Source organism: Antechinus flavipes, chromosome 4 (assembly GCF_016432865.1).
Source record: "Antechinus flavipes isolate AdamAnt ecotype Samford, QLD, Australia chromosome 4, AdamAnt_v2, whole genome shotgun sequence".
NCBI classification, from domain to species: Eukaryota; Metazoa; Chordata; class Mammalia; order Dasyuromorphia; family Dasyuridae; genus Antechinus; species Antechinus flavipes.
In genome coordinates this window covers 158,459,549-158,484,779 of record NC_067401.1, presented here as the reverse complement: position 1 = coordinate 158,484,779, position 25,231 = coordinate 158,459,549, and the positions used below count along the sequence as shown (strand labels likewise).

The window sequence follows — 25,231 nt, the reverse complement described above, 5'->3', positions numbered from 1 at the left end:
CTGGTGTTCTATCCACTGCACCAACTAGCTACCCTATTCTTCTAAATCTTTATGGTGTTACCCTGTATGGCTAAATCATATACCAATTTGGAACTTGCCTTAATATATAGTGAAATTTTGGTCTATACCTTTCTGCTACACAGCTTTACAATTTTCCCAATAGTTCCTGTAAAATTATGAGTTCTTGTACTATTAGATGATATCTTTGAGTTTACCAAACAGTGGCCAGGAATTAGCAAACCACTTGCACTTTGTAAGCCAACATATAAAAGCATGCAATGTGCCAAATTTGCTAACGCCTATTCTAGGGTGTTTCACTAATCAACCTATTTCTATGCTCTATCAAACTGTTTTGATAATTATGGGTTTGTAGTAGTTTGAGATCAGCTATTGTTAGATCCCTTTACTTTCCATTTCCCCCTATTAACTTCCTTGATAATATTGACATTTTGTTCCTCCAGATGAATTTATTACTATTTTTCCTACTTCTAAAAAGTAATCCTTTGATAATTTCATTGGAATTGCACTAAATACACAAATTACATTGTGTAGTAGTGTTCTTTTTATTACATGGTTTTGACCTGACCCTGTATAATATTTCTCCAATTACTTAATTTTTTTTTTTTTTGTATAAAGGGTGTTTTGTAACTGTATTGTGTCTTAGCAGGTATACTGTCGTTAGTTATTTTAAATGGAATTTTTCTATGTCTTCCAGAAACAAGCACTTTTCCTAGTGAGTGTAAGGAGATACTATGGTCTATTTGATTTTTCAACAGAAATGAAGGCCAGAAGAGGCAAAGGACAGTCTTTAAAATATAAAGGGAAGAACTTCTGATGTAGAGGAAACATTCTACACCTTAGAAAAAGGATCTGAGTTTTAACTAGCTCAGCTGTAAATTAAGAAGTGGGCAATACAATGAACTTGCCCCATGATACAAACTTCAACACTTTTCCCCCCACCCACTCATTTACATAAGGCTGAACAGGAAAGTGTAAAGTAGCCGATGTTCATAAGTGAAGACTAGCAGCTAAGAGGTATATTCAATTGGAAGATCTGAGTTCAAAAGTGACATCTGACACTTACTAGTTGTGTAACTCATGGCAAGTCACTTAACCCTGTTTACCTCAATAACCCTCATCTGTAAAATGAACTGGAGAAAGCAATGACCAGCATCTTTGCCAAGAAAATCCCAAAGAGAATCATGAAGTATTGGATACAACTGAACAACATAAGCAAAGAAGGAGTCCAAAAACTAGGAGAAGCCACCTCAGAATTAAAAGGATGGTTGAACAATTGAACTGCAAAGGCAGGACCATTTTTTCTTTTTATTTGAGGTAATAAAGCTGATGTTTTAAGAGGAAAAGCTTCTGGCTAGAGAAGAGTTAGTAAATTTTTGCAGGACACACTTTTAAGTTTAATCTGCATAGTTATTATCTCCTTCACTTAATCAAGCCCTGATTTGTAGTGCATGAAGGGTCACAGTGACAATGCAATTGAAAAAAGCACTATAAAATGTCAAGCAATGAGAAAGTGGTATCACCTAACTGGGCCATTAATGGACAGTGGTCAGTCTGTAGCTGCCTGTGGAAAACTAAGCCCAGGAACTCCAGAAGACTGATCCATACTCTGTGAAAAGTCCAATAACTGGGCAATCTTCCCAGCCCAGGGAACTATAAATCAATGACTATGTGGCCTGTCTGGCTCAGTTATATAGCAGTCCAGTTACTAAGAAGCGCCTGTCCAGCCCATCCTGGAAATAATACCAATTGGCTCAATCCTGGTAGTGGTGTTTGTCCTTCGTTCTGGAATAGGACCATGACATCAGGGAGGTGACGCCATAACATGTAAGTGAATTAGATTTAAATGAGGGAGGGTTGTGTGAGGTCACCTGCCTCATTTTCCCTTCCAGAGTCATCTGGTTCCAGTAACAGGATATAGGTCAGGATGACTGGAAATGTCTCTGGATGCAATGGGAGACCTTGGTCTTTTTAATTTAAGGTCTTCAACAAGTCTCAGTTTGACTGAGGCCACACCCATTCAGTGATTAAATCTGGTACAGATCCTACTCGGTCTAGTTCTTCAACAACTGGTCTCCTAAGGAGTCAATTTAGCCAGTAGCATAATCTGCTTGACTAAATCCATTAGTAGATTATTCCATGCTATTGCAATGCCTTGCTCTAGGAGTCCAAAGGGGGTATTGCATTAACATAGCTAAAGTGAAAAATCATATAGGTTGGCTTTTGTGGGAAAGGATGTCTGGAGCCAGCTATAAAGGGAACTTTCCAGGTAAACACACAGAAAACAGAAATATTAACACCTCCAAGGGTTTATTTGTTTTGTTTTATACCAACAAGTGCTTGTTATCTTCATTAAGACAGAGTTTTGATATTCAACTGTTATGGTCTTGTTTCTGTTAGCTCCCATATGAATCTAATACTGCTTTTTTTTTTTTTTCCAGTAACATCAGATGGGAGTTTTTGCTTTGGAAATTTTAGTTTAGTTCTTTGCTTCTTTGTTCTTCTTTATTCAAAACACAGGCTGCCCTGTAGCCACCAAATACTGAGCATTGTAAAAAAACAAACAAAAAACTCGTAATGCTCCCAGACCTAGAAAATTCAAAGAAAATAATTCTTCCCAAAGGGCTGCTATGTGGTATAGAGTGAGGAAAGAAACATTAGACTGGAGAGATTGAAAATTTAAGTGTCAGCCTTCGTTTTGCAACTAACTAGTTGTGTTATCTTGGGAAGCAAGTCCAACTCTAGGGCTCATTTTCTTCTCTATAAAATAAAGAGAAAAAAGATGAATTAGGTGATTTCTAAGGTTCTTCCAGCCCTAGATTTTTTTTAGTTCAATGATAATGGCATAACACTCCTGCTCAAAACCCATTAAAGGTTTCCCAGTACTGCAAAATAAATCAGATTCTTGCCAAGTCCTCTACAATCTTACTTTTCTATCTTATCTTTTTCTGGTCTCCTATAGATCAATTTCTAATTGTATAAGCTAATATGACATATGATCTCAAAGATCAAATTCAGTGTATCCAAAAAGAGAATTTACCATTCCCTCTCTTCACCCCTACATTCTTATTTTCCTTCTAATGTCTCACTTTCTGTCAAAGGTTGAGATTATCATGCTTAAAAACTATGTTTGACTCTTCCCTCTCACCCATTTCCCACTTACAAGAAGCTAAGATCCTCTATAAGCTAATACCTTCCTACCTTACCAACCTTATCTCACACTACAAAATACTGGACTGGACTCTCTCTCCTCATGTTCAGAACTCTGTCTATGCCTGAAATCCCTATTCACCTCCATTTCTGCAGCTAAGTGACTCAGTGGACAGAATACCAGACCTGGAATCAGAAGACATGAGTTCAAACATGGGGGAGGGGCAGAGAGGAAAAAGGGAAGCCCAGTGTCATGCAGTAAGTGTCTGAGGCCAGGTCTGAATTCAAAAAATATAAGTTTTCCAAAACTAACGCAGACAAGATTAGAAGGGAAACAATAAACTGGGAAAACATTTTTACAGTCAAAGGTTCTGATAAAGGCTTCATTTCCAAAATATATAGAGAATTGGCTCTAATTTATAAGAAATCAAGCCATTCTTCAATTGATAAATGGTCAAAGGATATGAACAGACAATTCTCAGACCAATAAATTAAAACTATTTCTAGCCATATGAAAATATGCTCCAAATCATTATTATTCAGAGAAATGCAAATTAAGACAACTCTGAGATATCACTACATACCTGTCAGATTGGCTAGAATGACAGGGAAAGATAATGTGGAATGTTGGAAGGGATGTGGGAAAACAGGGACACTAATACATTGTTGGTGGAATTGTGAACACATCCAGCCATTGTGGAGAGCAATTTGGAACTATGCTCAAAAAGTTATCAAACTGTGCATACCCTTTGATCCAGCAGTGTTTCTACTGGGCTTATACCCCAAAGAGATACTAAAGAAGGGAAAGGGACCTGAATGTGCCAAAATGTTTGTGGCAGCCCTGTTTGTAGTGGCTAGAAGCTGTAAAATGAATGGATGCCCATCAATTGGAGAATGGCTGGGTAAATTGTGGTATATGAACGTTATGGAAAGTTCTGTAAGAAATGACCAGCAGGATGAATACAGAGAGGACTGGCGAGACTTACATGAACTGATGCTAAGTGAAACGAGCAGAACCAGGAGATCATTATATACCTCAACAATGATACTGTATGAGGATGTATTCTGATGGAAGTGGATCTCTTCAATAAAGAGATCTAATTCAGTTTCAATTGATCAAGTATGGACAGAAGCAGCTACACCCAAAGAAAGAACACTGGGAAATGAATATAAACTACTTGCATTTTTGTTTTTCTTCCTGGGTTATTTCTACCTTCTGAATCCAATTCTCCCTGTGCAACAAGAGAACTGTTCGGTTCTGCACACATTGTATCTAGGATATATTGTAACCTATTTAACATGTATAGGACTGCTTGCCATCTGGGGGAGGGGGTGGAGGGAGGAAGGAGAAAAGTCGGAACAGAAGTAAGTGCAAGAGATAATGTTGTAAAAAATTACCCTGGCATGGGTTCTGTCAATAAAAAGTTATTTAAAAATAAATAAATAAATTTTTAAAAAAAGAATATAAGGTTTCTTGATTCCAAGTCTGGTACTCTCGCCATTGAGCCACCTAGCTATACCACCCACATTTCCTCAACATCAGATTCTTAATAGCTATGTGACTCTAGGCAAATCACTTACCTATTTGCCTTAATTTGCACAACTGTAAAATGGATATAATAATAACACCTACCTCCCAGCATTGTTGTAAAGATCAAATGTTTAGAGCACAGTTCTTGGCCCATAGTTTGTTTTCTTCCTTCCTCTTAAAATTTTACTCATCTAACTGGAAAATGAATGGATGCCCATCAATTGGAGAATGGCTGAATAAATTGTGGTATATGAATGCTATGGAATATTACTATTCTGTAAGAAATGACCAGCAGGATGAATACAGAGAGGCTTGGAGAGACTTAGATGAACTGATGCTAAGTGAAATGAGCAGAACCAGGAGATCATTATATACTTCAACAATGATACTGTATGAGGATATATTCTGATGGAAATGGATCTCTTCAACAAAGAGAAGATCTAATTCAGTTCCAATTGATTAATGATAGACAAAATCAGCTACAGCTAGAGAAGAAACACTGGGAAATGAGTATGAACTGTTTACATTTTTGTTTTTCTTCTCAGATTATTTTTACCTTCTGAATCCAATTCTTCCTGCGCAACAAGAGAACTGATATATTGTATTTAGGATATACTATAACATATGTAACATGTATAAGACTGCTTACCATCTAGGGGAGGAGGTGAAGGGAGGGAATAGAAAAGTCAGAACAGAAGCAAGTGCAAGGGATAATGTTGTAAAAAATTACCCATGTATACGTACTGTCAACAAAAAGGTATAATAATTTTAAAAAAGAAAAAGGAAAGAGGAAAAAATAGTACTCATCTTTAAAGCTCTTACTCAAATGACAACTCTTTCATGAGATTTACTCTGATCATCCAAGTAGAAATTAGCCTTCTTTTCTTGTACCTCATATGTATTTTATTCAGCTAATACTCTCTTAAGATGTACATGCATACATATACATATATGTGTGTGTGTATATATATACTATTAATTGCAGGAAGACAAGGATCATTTTAATTATCTTTGCTTTGTCCTTAAAGCTACTACAATGCTTTATATACAGCCGATGCTTAATCAATGGTTGTTGACTGAATAAATGAACAGCATCTTGATATTTTAGCCAATCTAGACTATTTGCTATTCCTTTGAATATAACTGGTTTCTTTTGCTTCAATGCTATGGCAAGGGCACTCTGCACAAAATATTCTCCCTCTTTCTCATCTTTCAAATTAAACTATTAAAAAATCCTTTGTTTTCAAGATCTAGCTGAAGTGGTATCTTTTGCACTCTTCAAATTACTTAGTATAATTCTATACCATTATAGGATTGGCAAGCTGGAAATTATGGGATATTTTGCTAGTATTTCAGTGACTCTTCCAAGTGCTCTACCATAGCTCAGTGGATTAGGACTCACTTTTAGATACTTTGCTCCCTTTCAAGACACAAAGGCTGGCTCTTTGGAGAGATACTTAGTCTAAACCGCAGGGATCCTCAAACTATGGCCCGTGGGCTAGATGCGGCAGCTGAGGACGATTATCCCCCTCACTCAGGGCTATGAAGTTTCTTTATTTAAAGGCCCACAAAACAAAGTTTTTGTTTTTACTATAGTCCAGCCATCCAACAGTCTGAAGAACAGTGAACTGGCCCCCTATTTAAAAAGTTTGAGGACCCCTGAAAGGATAGTAACTTTATTCTTCCACTGTTGTAATGGGGGGGAATCAATACCTATGATTTGTTTGGGGGGGAGGGGATCTTTTTTTGACTAATAGGTTGTCTATTTCTAACCTCAAGACCTCCTGCTGCCTACTGTCTCTTCCTCTTGGCCGCCCCCTTCCCTGGAACCTTGTGTATCTGTGAACTTTTATTCTAGGTTAGATTTCTAGTTTCCTAAATGAATAGAGTCTCTCTGCTTGTGATCTCAGGAAAGAGAAGCCAGAATTCCACCTGAGCAAGAACTCTGCCCTTTCTAAAACATAGTGTTCTAGATCTGTAATCATCTCCAAGCTAAGTTCCAGTGAGGGTTTGTTTAAGTAACCACGCTCCAAATCCTAGGAACATCTTCCCATCATACTTCCTCTTTCAATGATGCAGAAAAGAATATTGTGTCCCAGATCTATGATGATATCCCTGATTATCACTTTCCTTTCTCTTTCTTTTCCTCTATTTGGCTTTGGTAGTATCACTCCCTATTCCAGTATAAAGGAGCTGGTAGGCTAAATTCCCTTAAAACACAAGTGTTAATTTGCTTTCAGCACTGACTAGCTCCTTTGATTCTTCCATGAAGACCCTTTAGGGCTAGCAGCACACCGTGACACTTAAATCCATGACTATTTCTTGATAAAGAACAGGTGCAGCTCCAGAGTTCTGTCAGTCCTACATTCTGTTTTTTCACTTGGACTTCTGATATCCCTCTGAAAGGAGAGGGCGAGGAACCAATGAAGTAGAAAGATTAAATGTACAGGATAAAAGGATAACATGTATGAGCAAGGTTCCTTCAGATCTGGAAATGGATCAGGAGCAGGTTATCTTTAGAAAGAAAAAAGGATAACTCTTCTTATGCAACTGGAAAGGAAAGATGAGAAGATATACATGAGAAATATGCTGAAATGAAAAAGACAGTAAATTTGGCAGCTAAGGAAGAACAGACAATCTTCTCCTTGAAATAGGGAGTGATATCTAGAAACAGAAAAGAGTCATTTAGAAGCTTTAAGATATAGATGGTTTAAAAACAGCTTTGCTATTTCTTTATGAAACACCCATTCTGTACCTACCATCCAACTGGGAATAATACTACTGAGCTAGATCCCCATGAGAGTTGTTACTCTTTTAGGTTCAAAAGTTCTTTGTGGGTCTGTATTCCCATTCAGTCCTTAGTGAATTTACCACTACTAATCAATTAGTAAAAACATTTTGCTCAGAGCAAAGGCATTTGTCAAGATAGCATAATTAGCTCAGGCTTCAAAACATTTCCCCTATATATCCCTTATGGTCCATAAATTTACACACATCAGTAAGAATGGGTACATATTTACACTGATGCAAAGTACAAACATGGCAGCCCATATACCACCAGACTACAATTTACTTTCTTTTCCCATTGTATCCTTAACCTATTTCCCTCTGAAGTGAAATGTTTCTATTGGGTAAGTGTCTTTGTTGGGCTCCTTGATGCTATTCCTCTCTGAAGTTTGATTCCAAATTGCTAAGTTTAGCCATCTCTTGACTCTATAGCTGACTCTCTTCTCTGCAGTAAGGAGTTACAATCCCTGGAGTTTTCTTTACTGACTATCTCTATTGGTGTGGTGACTCCTGATAGATGAGTACCTTTAATGCAAAGTGCTATGACCTTTGGGGGAGAAGGAAAAAAGAAAGGAATTTATTTCCCCCACACTTCCACTGCCCTTTGGTAGAGAAGCAAAGGGAAAAAGCAAAGAGTGATCTCCTTCCAAACTGGGTTTGTCTTTCTTCTCTGCCTTGGAGTTGTTTTTGTTTTGTTTTGTTTTGTTTTTTTGTCTTGACTATCTCAGAAAGGTAAACTTGATTTTTTTAAATTTAATTTTATTTAATAATAACTTTATATTGACAGAATCCATGCCAGGGTAATTTTTTACAGCATTATCCCTTGCACTCGCTTCTGTTTCGATTTTTCCCCTCCCTCCCTCTACCCCCTCCCCTAGATGGCAAGCAGTCCTATATATGTTAGATATGTTGCAGTATATCCTAGATACAATATATATTTGCAGAACCGAACAGTTCTCTTGTTGCACAGGGAGAATTGGATTCAGAAGGTAAAAATAACCCGGGAAGAAAATCAAAAATGCAAATAGTTCATATTCGTTTCCCAGTGTTCTTTCTTTGGGTGTAGCTGCTTCTGTCCATCATTTATCCATTGAAACTCAGGTCTCTTTGTCAAAGAAATCCACTTCCATCAGAATACATCCTCATACAATATCATTGTCGAAGTGTATAAGTAAACTTGATTTTTAATAGACTACCAGCCAATGACAAACTGTTCCTCTAATTGCATTAAAGAAAACTTCATGCCTCATAAAGGGGAAATAAAGTGAAAATTATTCTTTTTACTTTAACATATTGATATCCAATCTCTACATATTTCTTCAGTGATTTTGACAGGGATCATCCTTAGCAATTCCTCTCCTCACTCCTCTTAACATATGCTAGCTTCTTCAGGAAATAAATCTAAAGGAAGACCTTAAATAAAAGGAATTTCAAAATTTCCTCAAATGTGTATCATCATTTGTGAAATGAACTATTCTATTTTGATGACAATTATCCTGCAAAGGAAAGTTGCTTAGACCACAAACAAAACGACAATTCCAGAAAACTGATTTTACTTACTTCCTTATAAGGCAGTAGGAAGCTCAAGTAGATAAGAAAAAAAAAAGAAATCAAAGATCAAGTTAGAGAGAAGACTCCCAAAAGGAAATGTTGTTGTGAGTGATAATCTCTGTTTACACAATGCACTAGCAATGTCTGTGTGTTTACACAAAGTATATCCCTTAGTGTAGTCTGAAGATAGATCAAGCTTGACCCAGAATAGCCTACTTGTGCTGGGCTGATGTTGGAAGGAAATGCCTGCTAGGGCCTCTGCTTGTAGGCCTGCCAAACCCTAAAGGATTTATGCTGCAGAAAAGCTAAGAGCATCTTGGCAATTACTGTAGAACCATAAGTTCTAATGCTGCTCTTTTTGCTACATAGACCTTAGCTGCCAAAAGAGCCCTGATCAAAAAATAAAGGGTCCTGGATTCTAGATTTTTTTGAGGACAAGTCTCCTTCATTTTGTAGAGCAGAGTGTATATTAAATGCTTTTGATGACAAAAATGGTATACTCAAAATATACCGCCATACATTTGTATATCACTTTGTACTTTCTTGAAGTATTTCCACGTTTGCCTCGCAAAATAAACAGCAAGTACTTAGTTTAGCCTCCACTTATTGCCCGTGTTCTTTGGTAATATCTGGGTGTGCCACTAGCACTGGTCACAAGGGTTCCTCTTGACCTTGGCCACCTGCACCCAGTGATTCATGATTCCCAATGACTCAGGATGCCTGAGAGTCAAAGAAAGCTTTTTTCCCTTTATCATGACAGAAAAGCCATTCCAGAAAAGTGAATATTCATGGATATGATAGAGTTCTGGACCTCATAATGCTTTCTGGGAAAGGTGATGGCAATTTAAGGCTACCTTAGAGATAAAGCACAGGGATCTGGGGCCAGGGTGTTTTCTCCCCTGGCTTCTAAGGATGTAGAGTGCCCTTTATCTAGATAGAAGGAAGCAGGGCAGAGGTTGTTTTCTATGACTCTGCCTGAATCCAGTGCCTGAACTCAGCTTTTTTTTTTTTTTTTTTTTTAAATAAATACAGAAGCTATGAGGAAAGTCCAGGGTCCCAGTGTGAATCAGAGGGTGGGGTGAATATTATAAATTATAAATTTTGGAGGCAAAAACATCCCTAAGCACACAAATAAACTCAGGGAGGAGTATGTTATACTCAGATCAGCTGACTATTTTAGTGAATCTGCCTCCAAAGGCTCTTTGAAATCTCTATTTCTATCAATGGAAACATTTTTCCAGACACCACAAGAGTGTCAACTCTGAGTCATTTACTTATTCCTCTCACTGTCTCATCTTTATTCCTCATATCCCATCAATCATAATGTCCTGTCAATTTCTCCCTAGCAATTAATGTCTCAAACTTATCCTACTATTACTCTCACTATCACTCACTCTGGATCATAGCTAACATCCAAGGTTTGCAAAATGCTTTATATATGTTATTTCATTTGGTCCTCACAACAACCTTACCATGCCCATTTTACAGATAAGGAAACTGAGACACAAGGAACTTAAGTAACTTGCCCAAGTTCACATAACTAATATATGTCTGAAGCAGGATTTGAACTCACATGACTAATAGTTTTTCACTCTCAGCATTGTGCCACCAAGCTGCCTTTATGTAAATCAGATCCCAAACAGATTCTATTTTTTCTGACCACAGATTCTTTATGTCCAAATCTATACTGACCACTGAAAATCTACCTGAAATACAATTCTGCATATGTTGTTATTTTTGTTTAGTCATTTTTCAGTCATGTCCGACTCTTTCTTTGGCAAAGATACTGGAGTGATTTCCTTCTGTAGCTCATTTGACAGATGAGAAAGGGAGGTAAACAGGATTAAGTAACTTGCTTAGGGTCCCCCAGCTAATAAGTGACTGAAGCCATAAGTGATCCTCAAGTTTTCCTGACACCAGCCCCAGCACTGCATTACCTAAGTACCTCTAAATTCTGCCTACGTTAATCCATTGTATAAGATCTTTCTGTGGCTTTCCACTACCTGTAAAATAAAATTCTAACTTAAATATGGAAGTCTTCCACAATCTGGCTCCAATCTTATCTCTTACTCGTACTCCTACTTAAATCCTCTATTCCAATTAAAATGTTCTACTCATTGTCCCCAGTAAAGATCACTCTGAAACTTGGTTTTTCCAGGTCTGGAATGTTAGTCTCTTCCTTTCTATTTACCCAAATCTTATCAATTATCCTAGACCCAGTTTAAATTTCACCTTCAATGAATCCTTCTTAGACTTAATCTCTCTCTCCTAAAATTCTAAGGCCTCCATTGTCCGAACCACTTATTTTAGAATTTAGCATATGTTACCTTTTTTTCATTTTCTGATTTTGTTTGTTTTTTTTTTTTTTTCCTGTTTAGCTTAAGTAGGGGTTTTGCTGGCTCTCTGGAAGAAAAAGGTATACACTATATATTTTAAAGTTTAATCTGTAGTATTTTCTCCACTTTCTTGAGGCTAGACAATTAACAAAACAATGCATTTTTAATTTGCTGATTTCTGAAGTGTAAATGTTCACATTGAAAATTTAACAATGAGATCTCACAATTTGGTTAGAGTTGATTTCAATACACTCATGAGGCCACAGACATCCAGGATGCAGACAGTTTTACAAGTGGAGGAGACTAATATCGAGTATGCTCAAGCTTGATTAAGGTGACTAACTGTTCACCAGAAACAGACAAGACATGAGTGGCCAGACCATGAGCCGTGCTCTGTCATTGGTGAACTTTTACCTGACCTAGAAAACAAGTGGTTGGTAAGTTATTTTCTTCCTTACTCCCTCCTCCTTTTCAATTCAAAAGGGCAGATATTTAAATCTGCAGTTTACTATTCTTTTAAAACTGTTTATTTGCTGTTTTCAATGGTACTTTAGAGCTGGCTGTCTCTAGTTGAAGATAAGATTTGATCTTAATTGCTTTTGAGTTAAGTATGTTTTTAATTGAGTAGAAACAGTAAGGAAAGCATCAGTAGAGAAACTGAATACACAAGAATTTAAATCTGGTCCGGAGACAAAAAGGCCTTCTTACCGGGGAACATCCTTCAATCTAGCAATGCCTAGCTACTGAAGAGCTCCTCTCAGAGCCTCCAATCTGGGGAAAGACCTATGCTAACCATCTTTTATTCCCTTTTCATTTTGCTTCTGGATTTCAGGACTTTAGTACTATTTTCTCTCCTGGGTGGCTGTTTTCCCCCTCTTTCCTCAGAACTCCCCTTTTGTGTAGTGTCTTCCTTTGTTAGAATATAAACTCTTTGAGGACAGGAACTATCTTTCTTTTAGCTTAATTTGTACCCCTACCATACTTTGACACATAACCAGAGTTTAGTAAATACTTGTTGCCTTGTAGCCCCGCTTTAGATTTTGATTTGGGGACCGTGATTTTTTTTTAAATAATAAACTGCATTACTAAGTTTTCTAAAACAGCAGGGAAAGAGATCCAGATGGATTGAGGGCCACTGTTCTCTGGGCAAAAGACACAAAAACTCATTGTTCTAACAAGATATAACAGACCAGAGTGGGGTCCTTGGGCAAGAGCCCAGTCTCTGAAGCAAAAGAGGGAATAGAAGGAAAGGAAGAGAGATAGTGACTAAAGGAAAGGCAATACCCAGTGGTATGATGGTAAATCTTTAATTACTGGCTCCCTGGGAAAAAACAAACAAAAATATGCACAAGGAACTTTTTCAATGTAATCCACATTATTAACATTTTCTCTAACACTTTCTTAAATCTAGACAATCAACAAAATAAATCAAGCCCCAATATGTAGCATTTACCAGTGTCTGGGATAGAAATGTTCAAACATTAAAAATTTAACTATCAGCTTTCAGGAACCAGTTCAAGTTGGTTTCAGTCACACCCCTGTTAATGCTTCTGAGTCAGCCTAATGGAAGGAATAATCTCTGCCCCTTTCACTGAAGGGGGAGTAAAAGAAAACTCAGTGCCCAATAGTCAATTTTGCCCCATACTGACAGCAAAACTCCACAATGGCACAGTTCCTTACAATTGTGAAATGAGAGGGAGGGTTTTTTTTTTTTTTATCTTAAGCTTTTTTTTGTTTTTAAGACTTCTAATATCATTCTTTTTTCTCCTTGGTTTAAGCAGAATTTCCTGCATTATTGCAGAATACCTTAAAAATACCTTAAATATAACTGCCCTATAATAATTTTAGTAGTTACATAATTTTCAATTTATATTTTGTTCATTGATTTTTTCTCTTATAGGTTGGATTTCAAGTTGAATATTAGCACATTTGCTATTTTTAAGGGTGATTATTGGATATTAAATTTTCTTTTTATTTTTGTAGGATTTTCCCTCAATGTTTCCTTTTGAAATACTTTTATTTCTTATGTGGTTTTTATTTTCTCTTGCACTGAAGTTGTCATCCAGATTTTTCTGTTTTGAATACTATCTTCATGAATATTAAAAAAATTTTTAGATTTATATTTTTGTGAATTGCTTAATTTTTAATTTTTCTTATCTAGTATTAGCTTCCACTGTACTGATCCCACAGTACATACTGCATATGAATATTAATGTTTATTGTTTGATAATTCCAGAATAAACATCAAATGTTACATTTTTTGCCTACTAACTAATGTTACACTAACATGTAAGCAGAATGCTGCCATTACAATTGTTTATTTGTAAGTACTGATAGTTACTATATTGCTGTTATTGCTGCTATCATTGCTGGACTTTGGCTAAACTGCCAGATGCAACTGCTGAAACAGTGATAATTTGAAAACCACTGAAACCTAGGAAAGCATCACAGAATTGAATAAGGGTAAATGTTCCAATGGAGACAATCATCTGCAAACCATTGTCCAGGTGACCTTGACTTCCAATTCCTGAGACAATTCTATTATGAGTCACTGAATAGATAATTGTTAAACACCTACAAATAATTAATTAAAATAATTAATAGGAGCAAGCATGCCTTTATTAAGAACAAGTCATTCAAGTCTATTTCCTTTTTTTTTTTTTTTTGGACAGAATAACTAAAATAATAGAGGATATAGATAATATGGATATAGTTTACATAGATTTTAGCAAAAAATTTCTCTTACTATTTTTGTGGGAAAGATGAAGAGGTGTGGATTAGACAATAATACAAACATATGGATACAGAACTGGTTGGATTGCCTGACTCAAAGAGTAATTGTTAATAGTTCTATATCTCCATGTCACATTTCCTCTATGATACTTCTTGGAAAATTAGCATGCAGAAACATTTTGACAAGGTAGGGCATTGGACTGAATCTTATTTAATGAAATTAAGTCTAATAAGGATAAATGTAAAGAATTATGCTTGAGTGCAAAACAAAAACAAAAACAAAAAACACTTTCCAAATAAAGCATGTAGGAAGCATGGTTAGAGCAGTGGCTATTCTGAAATAGATCTAGGAGTCAGGTCTCAAGACATTTCCCAGCTATGTGACCCTGGGTAAGTTACTGAAATCTATTCTGTTTCTTCATCTATAAAATGAACTTTTATAAAGAAGAAACTTTTATAGAGAAGAAAATGATAAACCACTTCAATATCTCTGCCAAGAAAACCCAAATAGGGTCACAAAGAGTCTGACATCATTGAAAAATGACTGATTAAATGAAGTTCAATAGAAGTCAATACTCTTATATAGCAGGCTTATAAGGCTTAAGGACAACGATAAGCTTGTCAAAAGCTTGTCCAAAGACAACCAGTTTGGTCAAGACCCCTGAGCCCATAACATAGGAGAATCAGTTGAAGGAACTGGGAATGAATAGTCTAGAGAAGGTTAGGAGATGGAGAGGAAAAGGAGGATTAGGGAAAGGGTGCACTCACACGGACACACACACAAGTTGTGTTAAGTATTTGAAGGACTGTCATGTGAAAAATGGATCAGATTTGGCCCCAGAGATGAGGTGAGAATTTAGAGCAGTGGATGGGAATTGAAAAGGGGCCAACTCAAACTTGATGTCATAAAAAAACTTCCAAATAATCAAAAGATGTCCTCAAATAGAAAATACTGCTTGGAAGGACTTTAAGAAGTGACTAGATGATGATTTATTAAGTACATTATGAGACTCTATTTCATGTATGGATTGGACTAGATGGTTGTTGAGGTCCTTTTCAATTGTCAAATTCTATTTGTTCTCTCATATTTAACAAGTAACACTTTACTTACTTCTTCTATATTTCCCCATTGTACTAGACTTCAAAGGTTGGACAACAGTTCAAAAGCTTGTGAGGTCAGGTTTAGCTTCTGTATTTATAAGATGAATGTTAATATAACTCATTTTTCTTTAGAGTTGACCTTGTTTAGTGAGTAAAGTGTGCAACATTAATACTGTTTTCTTTGTGGTTCCATTCTTGTTCTTTTTCTTTAGGTTTAATTAGATTTTAAATTAAAGAGATGTGTCCTTTAGAGAAGTTGAAATAAGAGTCTGACTAGCAAAAAATTATTTACTAGTTGGTATTTGGTACATATAAGTGAACAGCTGTTCTTCACAAAGGCAAAAAGAAGTAATGTGTTTAAACTCTAATACAAGAAGTTTAGGCAAGACATAAGGAAAAGTTTATAAACACAACAGTAAATAACTAAATATCAAAAGTCTGCCAAGAAATATTGGTTTGTTTTTCTCCAGAGAACTCTATGATTGGACTAGACATCATCATCTATTTGATTTGGTTAGGGTCAATTTGTTATTTATTGCCCTTTTTTTTATGGGGCTCAAAGGAGTAATAGTTGTAAAATGTTTAGTATAGATGATGTCCGTAGCATCATGTAGACATCATGCATGATGATAATGAATGTTTTTTCCTGGGTTCTCCCTGATCTTAGTGCCTTCCCTCTGGGGTTAGTTTTTTGTTTTTTTGTTTTTTTTAAATTCTGCATATATCTTGTACTTTAGTGATTAATCTGATGTTTCTATCATTAGAATGTGAATTTCTAGATCTTGTTTTCCTTTTTATCCCAAAACTTAGACTGGCTCAATCTAATAAATTAATAACTGTTGAAAAAATATTTATTGCTTTCTTAACAATTAAGTGCAAAGTGCTATGCTAAGTACTATATATATTTAGATGAATATAAGACTGTCACTATTGTCAAAGACCTTTCTATCTAGCATAGAAGATAGAATTTGTAGATAATAATTACAATACTTTTCCAAAAAAGCCCTAATTTCACACATGTACACAGTACATAGGACTTTAATTACTGTGACCAAAGCAAATAATCATTAGATGTTCAATTTCTTGAAGAGGAACATCTAAATTTAGCCAGACTGGTCTTTTGCACAATTAATGGGTGATTTGGCTAGATGAGGTCTAAGACCTTTAAGAAAAAGAAAGTGACCTTTTGCTATGGCTCTTTTTTCTTCTGTGTTCATTCTGACTCAGTTATTGCCTTTCCTTGAATTTCATCTTGGGTACTTTATTTTTCTCTGTAACACACTCATATTAAAATAAACTAGTTGATGACACTGTCTATTTACTCTGGAAGCCAGACTATCCAGGGTTAGAAAAAAGACCAGTCCTTTTAGGATGGCCTCAACTCCTAGATAGTATACATGACCTGATAAGAGTTGATTGTTATTTAATATAAAGGTAGAGAATAGGCCTGCAGGTTATGACATGTAATGCTCCATTTTGAGCCAAACAGCCAAGTAAGTGGTTTAAAGATGATGCAGGAGGAAGTCTTAATTAATCAATGTTCTCCGGGAGGGGGAATTATATGTAATCAACTTTTGGAAGATTTTTCTTGGGTACGTGGGGAACAACAGAAGGCTTTAAATCATAGTGGGAATTCAAATTCTGTAGTCTGAAATTCTGACATAGGAGAAACAGCACTTAAGTAAACTTAGAAACTTTACTTGTTTCTGATTCTGATTCAAGAATGTATTAAGTACCTACTATATGCAAAGAACTATGCAAGTAGCAGTAGATACAAAACCAAATAAAGGAGTTAACAACAAAGCTAAGAAACCACATGGTCATGTGCCTCTGATTGTGTATACAAAATAGATAAAGAAAAATTCTGCTAGGGGAATCAGGAAGGCTTCACATAGAAGGTATAACCAGGGCTGCTCCTTAAGCAAACTAGAGATTCTAAAAGATGGAAGTAAGGATGGAGACTGGCAGTAAAAAGGCTTGTAGATGGGAAACAGAAGAGGGATTGTAAGATCATTTTAAATGGTTCATAGCAAACACAATATAAGACAAAATAACCCTGGAAAGAAAAGTTGGGGCCAGATTGTGAAAGCTTTAAACACCAAACCGAAGTGTTTACATTTGATTCTAGAGGTAATTGGGAGGCACCAAAGCAGTGAAGCTTTGAGGGCAATAACATTTAAATGTTATATGTCACTCCTCCTACAGCATTTGCTCCCCAATGCTATTGGAATTGGCAGGCCCAGAGCCCCAGAGGGGATACCTACTCAAGAATCTAGGGATAACCCCAAAGGGTAATGTAGAGTTTTTAGAAATGAGACTCACATGGCAACAATAGTTGCCATGGAAATATCTGCCCAAATCAGAGGTGTGCTCTATCTACACTTGATCCTTAGGTAAATCGACCCAAATTTTTATAGGACTTATTCATACCCTGTTTCCATTTTTGATTAACTGTAATTACAAATGTAATACAACTGTCCAAACCCCAAATCCCACATTACCCAACTATTGTGAGAATAACTGAGATGGTTTCAAGATGTGTTTTGAGTAGCTTAAAAGAAAACTGTCCACAATGTACATAGTAGTATAAGCTGAACTTTAACTTGGTGACTAGGACTACTCTCAGAAACATGCTCCATTCCACAAAAACTGCTTTAGATGGATTATTCTGGGTATCTTTAAGACAATAAAGGTTGTGAATGAGTTGAAGTCACAGTTGCTGTAAAGTAAGTAGTTCATGGGCCTTTTTCTAAAGCGGGATAAAAGCAACCAATAATTAAAAGCATGTTTTCCACTGGGTTAAAAATCAATCGCTTATGATTCTGCTTAGATTCTTAATGAAATCTTTAGTACAAGCAGCTTATTCCAGACATGATACCATCAGGATTTGTCATAATAACATTCCCATACTCTAATTCACACTGTCAAGCTGCCTTTGATACTAAAAAGAGCACTGAATTTAGACTTAAGGAGACTGGGTTAAAACTGGTTCTGTAGTTCCCCAAGGAACTTTGGGTAAATCACTTAACTGCTCCAGGTATTGATTCTATATCTGTGCAATGAAAAGGTTAGATATGACAATTTCTAAATTCTCTTCTAGCTCTAAATCTAATTAGCCCAAGTTATGGTACAGATAATAACTTAATGCAAATGAATTTGTATTAGAAAGAACAATGTGTTGCTAATCAGAGAGCCTAGATTAAAATTCTGATCTTGTTACTTATTACCTCTGTAATAAGTAATGAGCTAAACAGCGTATAACCACCTTGGACTTGGGAAAGACAGGAAGAAAAGAATTCCAGTCCTGTCTCAGACAATAGCTAGCTATGTGACTCTAGGCAAGTCATTTAAGTCTCTTAGCCTCAGTTTCCTTATCTGTAAAATGGAGACAATAGTAGCCCCTTCTTTACAGGGTTGTGAGTCAAATGCATAACCTAAAGTGCTTTGCAAATCTTAAAAGTGCTATAGAAATGCTATTACTATTAATTATGTGACTTCATTTAATTCTGATTTGTAAAATGGGGAGAATAGTACCTACCTCACAGGGTTGTTGTGAGAATCAAATAACATAACAAAAAAAATGTTTAACTTAGAAGGTTATATAAATATTACTACTAGTATGTGATTTAATTCTAAAGGTTTCAATTTTCTTATCCATAAAATGAGGAGGTTGGGCCTTGATCTTCAAGTTCCTGGAAATCCTATCATTCTATGAGAGATGAGTAGATTGGTAGAAGGGTAGTTAGGTGGCAATGTGGCTAGTAGACCAGGCCTAGAGTTAGGAAGACCAGAGATCAAAACTAGCCTTCAACACTAGCTCTGTGACCTGGGCAAGTCACTTAAGCTTGTTTGCCTTAGTTTTCTCATCTATAGAATGAGCTATAAAGAAAATGACAAACCACTTCAGTCTCCGAGGCCAAGAAAACCCCAAAAATGGTCAAGAAGAGTAAGATATATGACTAAAACAACTGAACAAGACCAGGGAAAAGACTACAAGTATTAAGGAAAAATAACTCATTGCAGTTAAGATTCAAAATACTGGATAGAGTTTTAGATTTTTTTTTTTTTTGTTTGTTTCAGTTGCCTATGGGACATTCAACTCAAACTATCCAACAAGCAATTAGTGATGAGACTGAAGCTCAGGTGAACCTAGGACTAGATATACAAAGATCTGGGAATTATCTTCCTAAAGATAATAAAACCTTACTTCACACATAAATAACAAACTACCTGATATGATATGAGGGGGAGGAAGAAAGGAATGCTTGTGTGTGTATATATATATATATATATATATATATATATATATATATATCAAAGTATTTTTATTCACATGATCTCATACCCCCAACTGTCATAAAGCTTTTTGTGCCATCTCCCTTTTTAAATAGTATTTTATTTTTCCAAATGCATCCAACATTCACTTTGCAAAACCTTGTATTTCAAATCTCTCTCTCCCCAAGACAGCAAACAATCCAATATAGGTTAAACATGCATTTCTTCTAAATGTATTTCCACATTTGTCATTATGCCATCTTTGTGGGTGGGTGATTGGGGTTAAATGACTTGCCCATAGTGACACAACTAACTAGTATTAAGTGTCAGAGTCTAGATTTGAATTCAGGCCCCCCAGGGCTAGTGTTCTATCCACTATACCATCTAGCTGCTCCCATTTTGCCATCTTTTGATGAATAAAGTAAGCTAATGTTCCTTAAGCTTCAACTTTGGGAATTTAAGTATTAGGCATTTGACATAGGGAGACTCTAGAATTTCCTTATTTTCCTTCAGTGTTTATTTCTACCTATCACTTCATGTTAATCAACAGTATGGGCAATTTCCATAGACTGTCCAGTCAATTATGTCTTCAGTCACTGGTTTTCATTTTTGTTGTTATTCTTCTTATGTGGAGAGTGAGGTAAAATTATCTTAAGTGATATTGATCCTATCTTGTCCAACCCTTCCTACTCCCAATCCCACCTGTACCCCCTATTTTGAGGTGTCTTTCTCAAGGCTAGAGGCAATAAATTATTGAAGCGGATAGAGCACAGGAGTCAGGGAGACCTAAATTTTAACCTAGTTGAAGATATTTAACTAACGGTGAGACCCTGGGCCAAGTGACTAAATATCTCCAAGTCTGTTTCTTCAACTATAAAATGAGAATAATAGCAAAACCTACTTGGCAGGGTTATTATGAAGATCAAATAAGACAATATTTGTAAAGGGCTTAGTACTGTGCCTAGCACATAATTAGTGCTATAAAGCTTATAACCTTCCCATTCTCCCCTTCAAGATTCACAAAAACAGTAGCAGGATCAGGGTTCAAGTCATTTATATATATTTCTACTTTGTCTCCCATGGCATATGCCTAAATATATTGTAATGAATTTTGAAATTTTAGGAAGGAAAGGGCATTGTTGTAGATTAGATCTATGCGATTCAAATCACACACAAAAAACTCATCAATCATATCAATTATCATATATACTAAATATCATATATATACATTAGATCTATACTAATCAAATCATACAAAGAACTCATCAATCACATCACTTATCATATATACACTATCATATACTCATTTATCTATGTAATTTGTTGGCTACTAAAGAGTACAGATATGTTAATTAATAACCAAATCTAGATGACTCCTGCTAATGTCTAACTCCATGTGGTTACATGCTGTCAGGAAGAGATAATCCAATCCTATAATAAATCTATTTGCCATGCAGAACGTCACTGACATGAGGCAGACTACCATACCAAGGCCACTGCCCATTTACCAGAGTACACTTGGATTTAGTCCAAATCAGCTGCTAACAAAATGAAAACAGTAAAAAGAAATTAAAAAGTAGCATAGTAGCACACATAATTCAATCCCTCCCTCTCCTATCATTCCTACCTACAAATATGCCCAGTCCTCTCCCAGCCTTTTAAAAAAACCTTATTTAATCCTACCATAGGTCAAACAGATCTCTAATTCTTTCCTTTAGTAACCAAATTCCTTGAAAAAAGCTGTCTACTTTTCTTGCCTCTATTTTCTCTCTTCTCAACTTTCCCAACTCCTTGCAATTTTTTTCCCAACTTCATTATGCAACTGAAACTGTTCTCTTTAAAGTTACATGGACATCTTATTTGTCATATTTGATAGCCCTTTCTCAATGCTTATCCTTCTTGACTTTTCATTAGCATTAGATATTTTTTTGATCTCTCTGGGTCTTCTCTTTGGAGTTTCATGACTATGTTCTCAGCTCTTTCCCTACCTGACTATTCAATTTCCTTTGTTGGATCATCACATTGTAGGCACTTAAGTGTTAAATATTAATGCTTTTATTTTTACCTTTTTGCCAAATATTACATTGCTTTATTCTTGTTTCCAGTTTAAATAATGTTGTTTTTTTTAAATGATGTTTTTTCAAGGAACAGTTGGTAGTTGACAACCCAATTCTAAGTTTTGGTTCCAAAATTCTGCCTTTCAGAGATAATCTTTAGGATTGTCAAACTTATCCAGAGGTAAGGTTAGGCATAGGACTTTGAACACTTTCTTCTGACACTTGGCTTGTAACAACATGAACTGGTTCAGCAGGAACTCCTACCTGCCCCCTAGCTACCTCTTGATTCTTGAATGCACACTACACATTTTAGTGAGGAGAGAAAGGAAAGAAGTGAACTCCTTGACTTACAGGCTTTTCTCTTTCCTTTTTGCTGAAAGCAGATTTAGATTAGCATTTGTAGAATGGAATGGGTTCATTGGCTGTAATTACTTTCTCTTTTGGCTAGCCCTACTCTTTCTGCCTCATAATCCTTGTCTTCCTTTAAACTTCAATTCAGGTGTTTCCTTCCCAGTAAACATTGTCTTGATAATCCCAGTAGTTCTTCGTTATATCCCGTTTCAATTTTCCTTTTACTATTTGTATTTATATCGATGTTGTATCCTCCAGCTGAATATATAAACTCCCCAAGAATGAGGACCATAATATTCTCAACATCTTCTACACAGTAGGTGTTTAATAAATGTTTGAATTCCCAAAATGAATGAAGTGAACATCCCAAATCACACTCTTGCATCTCTAACTTCAAGGTTAGGATTAGAGTTCAGCTTTAATGGGTAAATTTACTATTTGTGTTCTGCTGACTAATCTTGCATTAGGGGCTTCAAAGCAAAAAACTCTTTCCACAACGTCGACATACAGCATAATAGGTTTTTTTATTCCGAAGTAGCTGGAAGTATCCTGTTCTTATATAAATGAATGAGAATTAGGTTGCCAGTTCAGAAGCAGAAGCAAAAATGGTTTTTCCATTTACAGCTGAAAAGGAAAAATAAAAAATTCTGCTTCCTTGGCAGCACTCAAACCTCACTACTAACAGCTGTGATCTTCAAGTTTCCATTCCCCGAAGTACTTTCAGGTGTCCTGCCTAGACTTTTTAGTGAGGGGGGAAAAAAGTCCCTTGGCAGGTCACATCCTCTGTAACTGGCAGGAAAATCAGTTTTTCCCTGCTTCCATGCTCAGCTTGTTTGCTTATCTATTTCCTCGTAGGGAAGGGTCTGCATTATATAATGTCCGGTCTAGGGGAATTTTTACCATGATCTCACCCCTCCTGTTGCTGCCACTCAATAATTTTAGCATTATAGACTCTTAGTTCAGTAAAACCTTCTTAGGGATGTAAAAGGCCAGAGTTAAAATCTCACTGGTGCAGTGGTCTTGGTCAAATCCATAAATGCTGTATAGAGATCTCTGTTCTGTTCCTGATATTTCCCTTGCAGTTGTGGGGCAGAAAACACCATATGAACTGTTCCCTGGCTCCCTCTGAAGCCACTCTGGCTCTCAGGTAGATAACCATTCTCCAGGACTATGGCAAGAACCTTGCCAGCACTAAGAGAAAGATCACTTCTCCTCCTTTCCCTCACCCCTCCCTCCTGTAATTATGCCAGGCCTGGAGTAGGGAAACCGAAGTTCAAATCTCACTATTTAGTACTGCCTGATACATAGTAGTCATTTTGATCAATGCTTGGTAATTGTCTTTCCACACACGCAAGAAAAGTCACATTCAGCTGCCAACCTAATCTTAGAATTCTATGCTTTCGTTGGAGAAAGAATGCAAGAATATCCAGGGGGAAAAAGCAAATTGTGGAACTTGAGAGCTTTATGCACATTTCTCCTCTAAGTCAATCTATTCTCATTCCACCCGCCCCCCCGAAAAAAAATTAAAGAAAAAGGAAAAAAAAAAAAAAAAGACAATACCCTTCCCTTGGGAATCTGCAACCCTTCCTAGAACCGACAGCCAATTTTCGTGGGAATCAGGAAAGGGAGGATGATGACCTATCATTTAACCCAAAGCACAGGGAGTGGTCCAAGCAAACAACTACCTAGGGCGCTAACAAATGCGCCAGGGCTGCAGAGCGAGCTAAGGCGCGCACTATGACTTCAAACAACTTCCTCACTTTAGGGGAAGCGGAGAATCGCAGAGCAGCCCTGCAAACTCCAAAGGAGTCCGTAGATCCAAGGTCACGTGACGGTCTCCTCTCCTCCAGCCCCTCCCGCTAGCTCCAGCTCGCTCAGTCGCGACCCGTAGAGGCAGGTGGGGAGGAGAAACGAATTGGAGACGCTCTGCGCGTTCTCTCACTCGCAAGAGGAGGAGGAACCGAAGCGCTAGGGTGCGCGCACTCGCCAAAGGAGAAACTCATTAGGCGCGCGCCGACGCCCGCCCTGGAGGAAGCGAGGCTCGAGAGTTGGGGTGCGCGCTCGTGTCCCTTACCCCCCTCACTCCGTCTCCTCCTCCCTTTCCCCTCCCCCCTCGTCCCGCCCTGCCCTGCCCTGCCCGCCCAGCTCGATTCCTCCCGCCTTCGTTCCCTCCCTCCCCGGCGTTCGGGCCGCGCTCCTCGTTCTCAAGCTGCGGTGCCCGGCCGGCGGCCGCCGCCACTGGAGGAGGTGGAGGGCTCCGGAGGTGCGGGTGGCAGCGGCGGCGGCGGCTGAGGTGGAGGCGGAGGAGGCCGCGGAGGCGGCGGCGGTAAGATGGCGGACTTCCTGCCGTCCCGCTCGGTGCTATCCGTGTGCTTCCCGGGTTGCCTGCTGACCAGCGGCGAGGCCGAGCAACAGCGCAAGTCGAAAGAGATCGACAAATGCTTGTCGCGGGAAAAGACGTACGTGAAGCGGCTGGTAAAGATCCTGCTGCTGGGCGCCGGCGAGAGCGGCAAGTCCACTTTCCTCAAGCAAATGAGGATCATCCATGGGCAGGACTTTGATCAGCGGGCCAGGGAAGAGTTCCGCGGCACCATTTACAGCAACGTGATCAAAGGTGAGGGGTCGGGGGGGTGGGGGGTAGAAATCTTGTCAGCCCCAGAGCCCACTGAGCCGGGGCGGGGCCGGGCGGGGGCTGAGGCGACTGAGATGGAGTTTGCGGCGCTTAGGCCCCGGAAGGGGGGGAGGGGGGGACCGCGAGTCTCGCGACCGGAGACCTTGCTCCGAATACCGCCGAGCCTGGTGCCCCCGAGGTGAAGGGAACTCTCCCTGGGCATAGTCCCTCACCTCTACCCCACCCCCATGTTCCGAACGGGGGCCACCCGCCTCCGGAGGGAAGTGTGGCGGGGTGGGGTGACTCGGCGGGGAGCCACCCTCGTTGTCAGTGGAAGGCACCGCGCGGGACACTCCTCTCGGCCCCACGTTGGCCGCCGGACACACCCCACCCGGTGTAGTCCTCCCTTCTCACGCCGACCACTGCCCTTTAAGGTCTCTTACTTTACCAACTCCTCTTTTTCCGAAATCTGGGTGGTAGAGGTTTGGTAAAAAAAAACTGTGGCAAACAAGAAACTTAGCTGCTGCTGTTTGTTTGCATTGGAATCTCTTCCAGAGCCGTAAGCGTCTGCCTCTAGGGATTTCTTGTGGGTTGTCTTGGGCTCTTTTTTTTTTAAGGTTGTCAGATTTAGGCTGTGATAGTGGCAACTGGTTTCTGTAGACTGTGGGGTTTCATCCGCCAAAAACAAGTCTTATCCCAGCCATTTCACAGTCCCAAATTGCTTCTCTTT

General features: G+C 38.0%; 2 protein-coding genes across 2 annotated transcripts in view; both read left to right on the top strand.

Moving 5' to 3' along the window:
• ARSG (arylsulfatase G) overlaps nucleotides 1-25,231 on the top strand; it is a 996,823-nt gene that overhangs the window by 625,126 nt on the left and 346,466 nt on the right. The gene's annotated exons all lie outside the window — the stretch shown is intronic.
• The window catches only part of GNA13 (G protein subunit alpha 13), a 61,463-nt gene continuing 57,049 nt past the window's right edge, over nucleotides 20,818-25,231 (top strand). Inside the window, exon 1 of the mRNA XM_051995249.1 lies at nucleotides 20,818-24,504. Within this exon, the coding sequence (XP_051851209.1) occupies nucleotides 24,222-24,504 (283 nt within the window). The 5' untranslated portion in view covers nucleotides 20,818-24,221. The remainder of the gene's footprint in view (nucleotides 24,505-25,231) is intronic.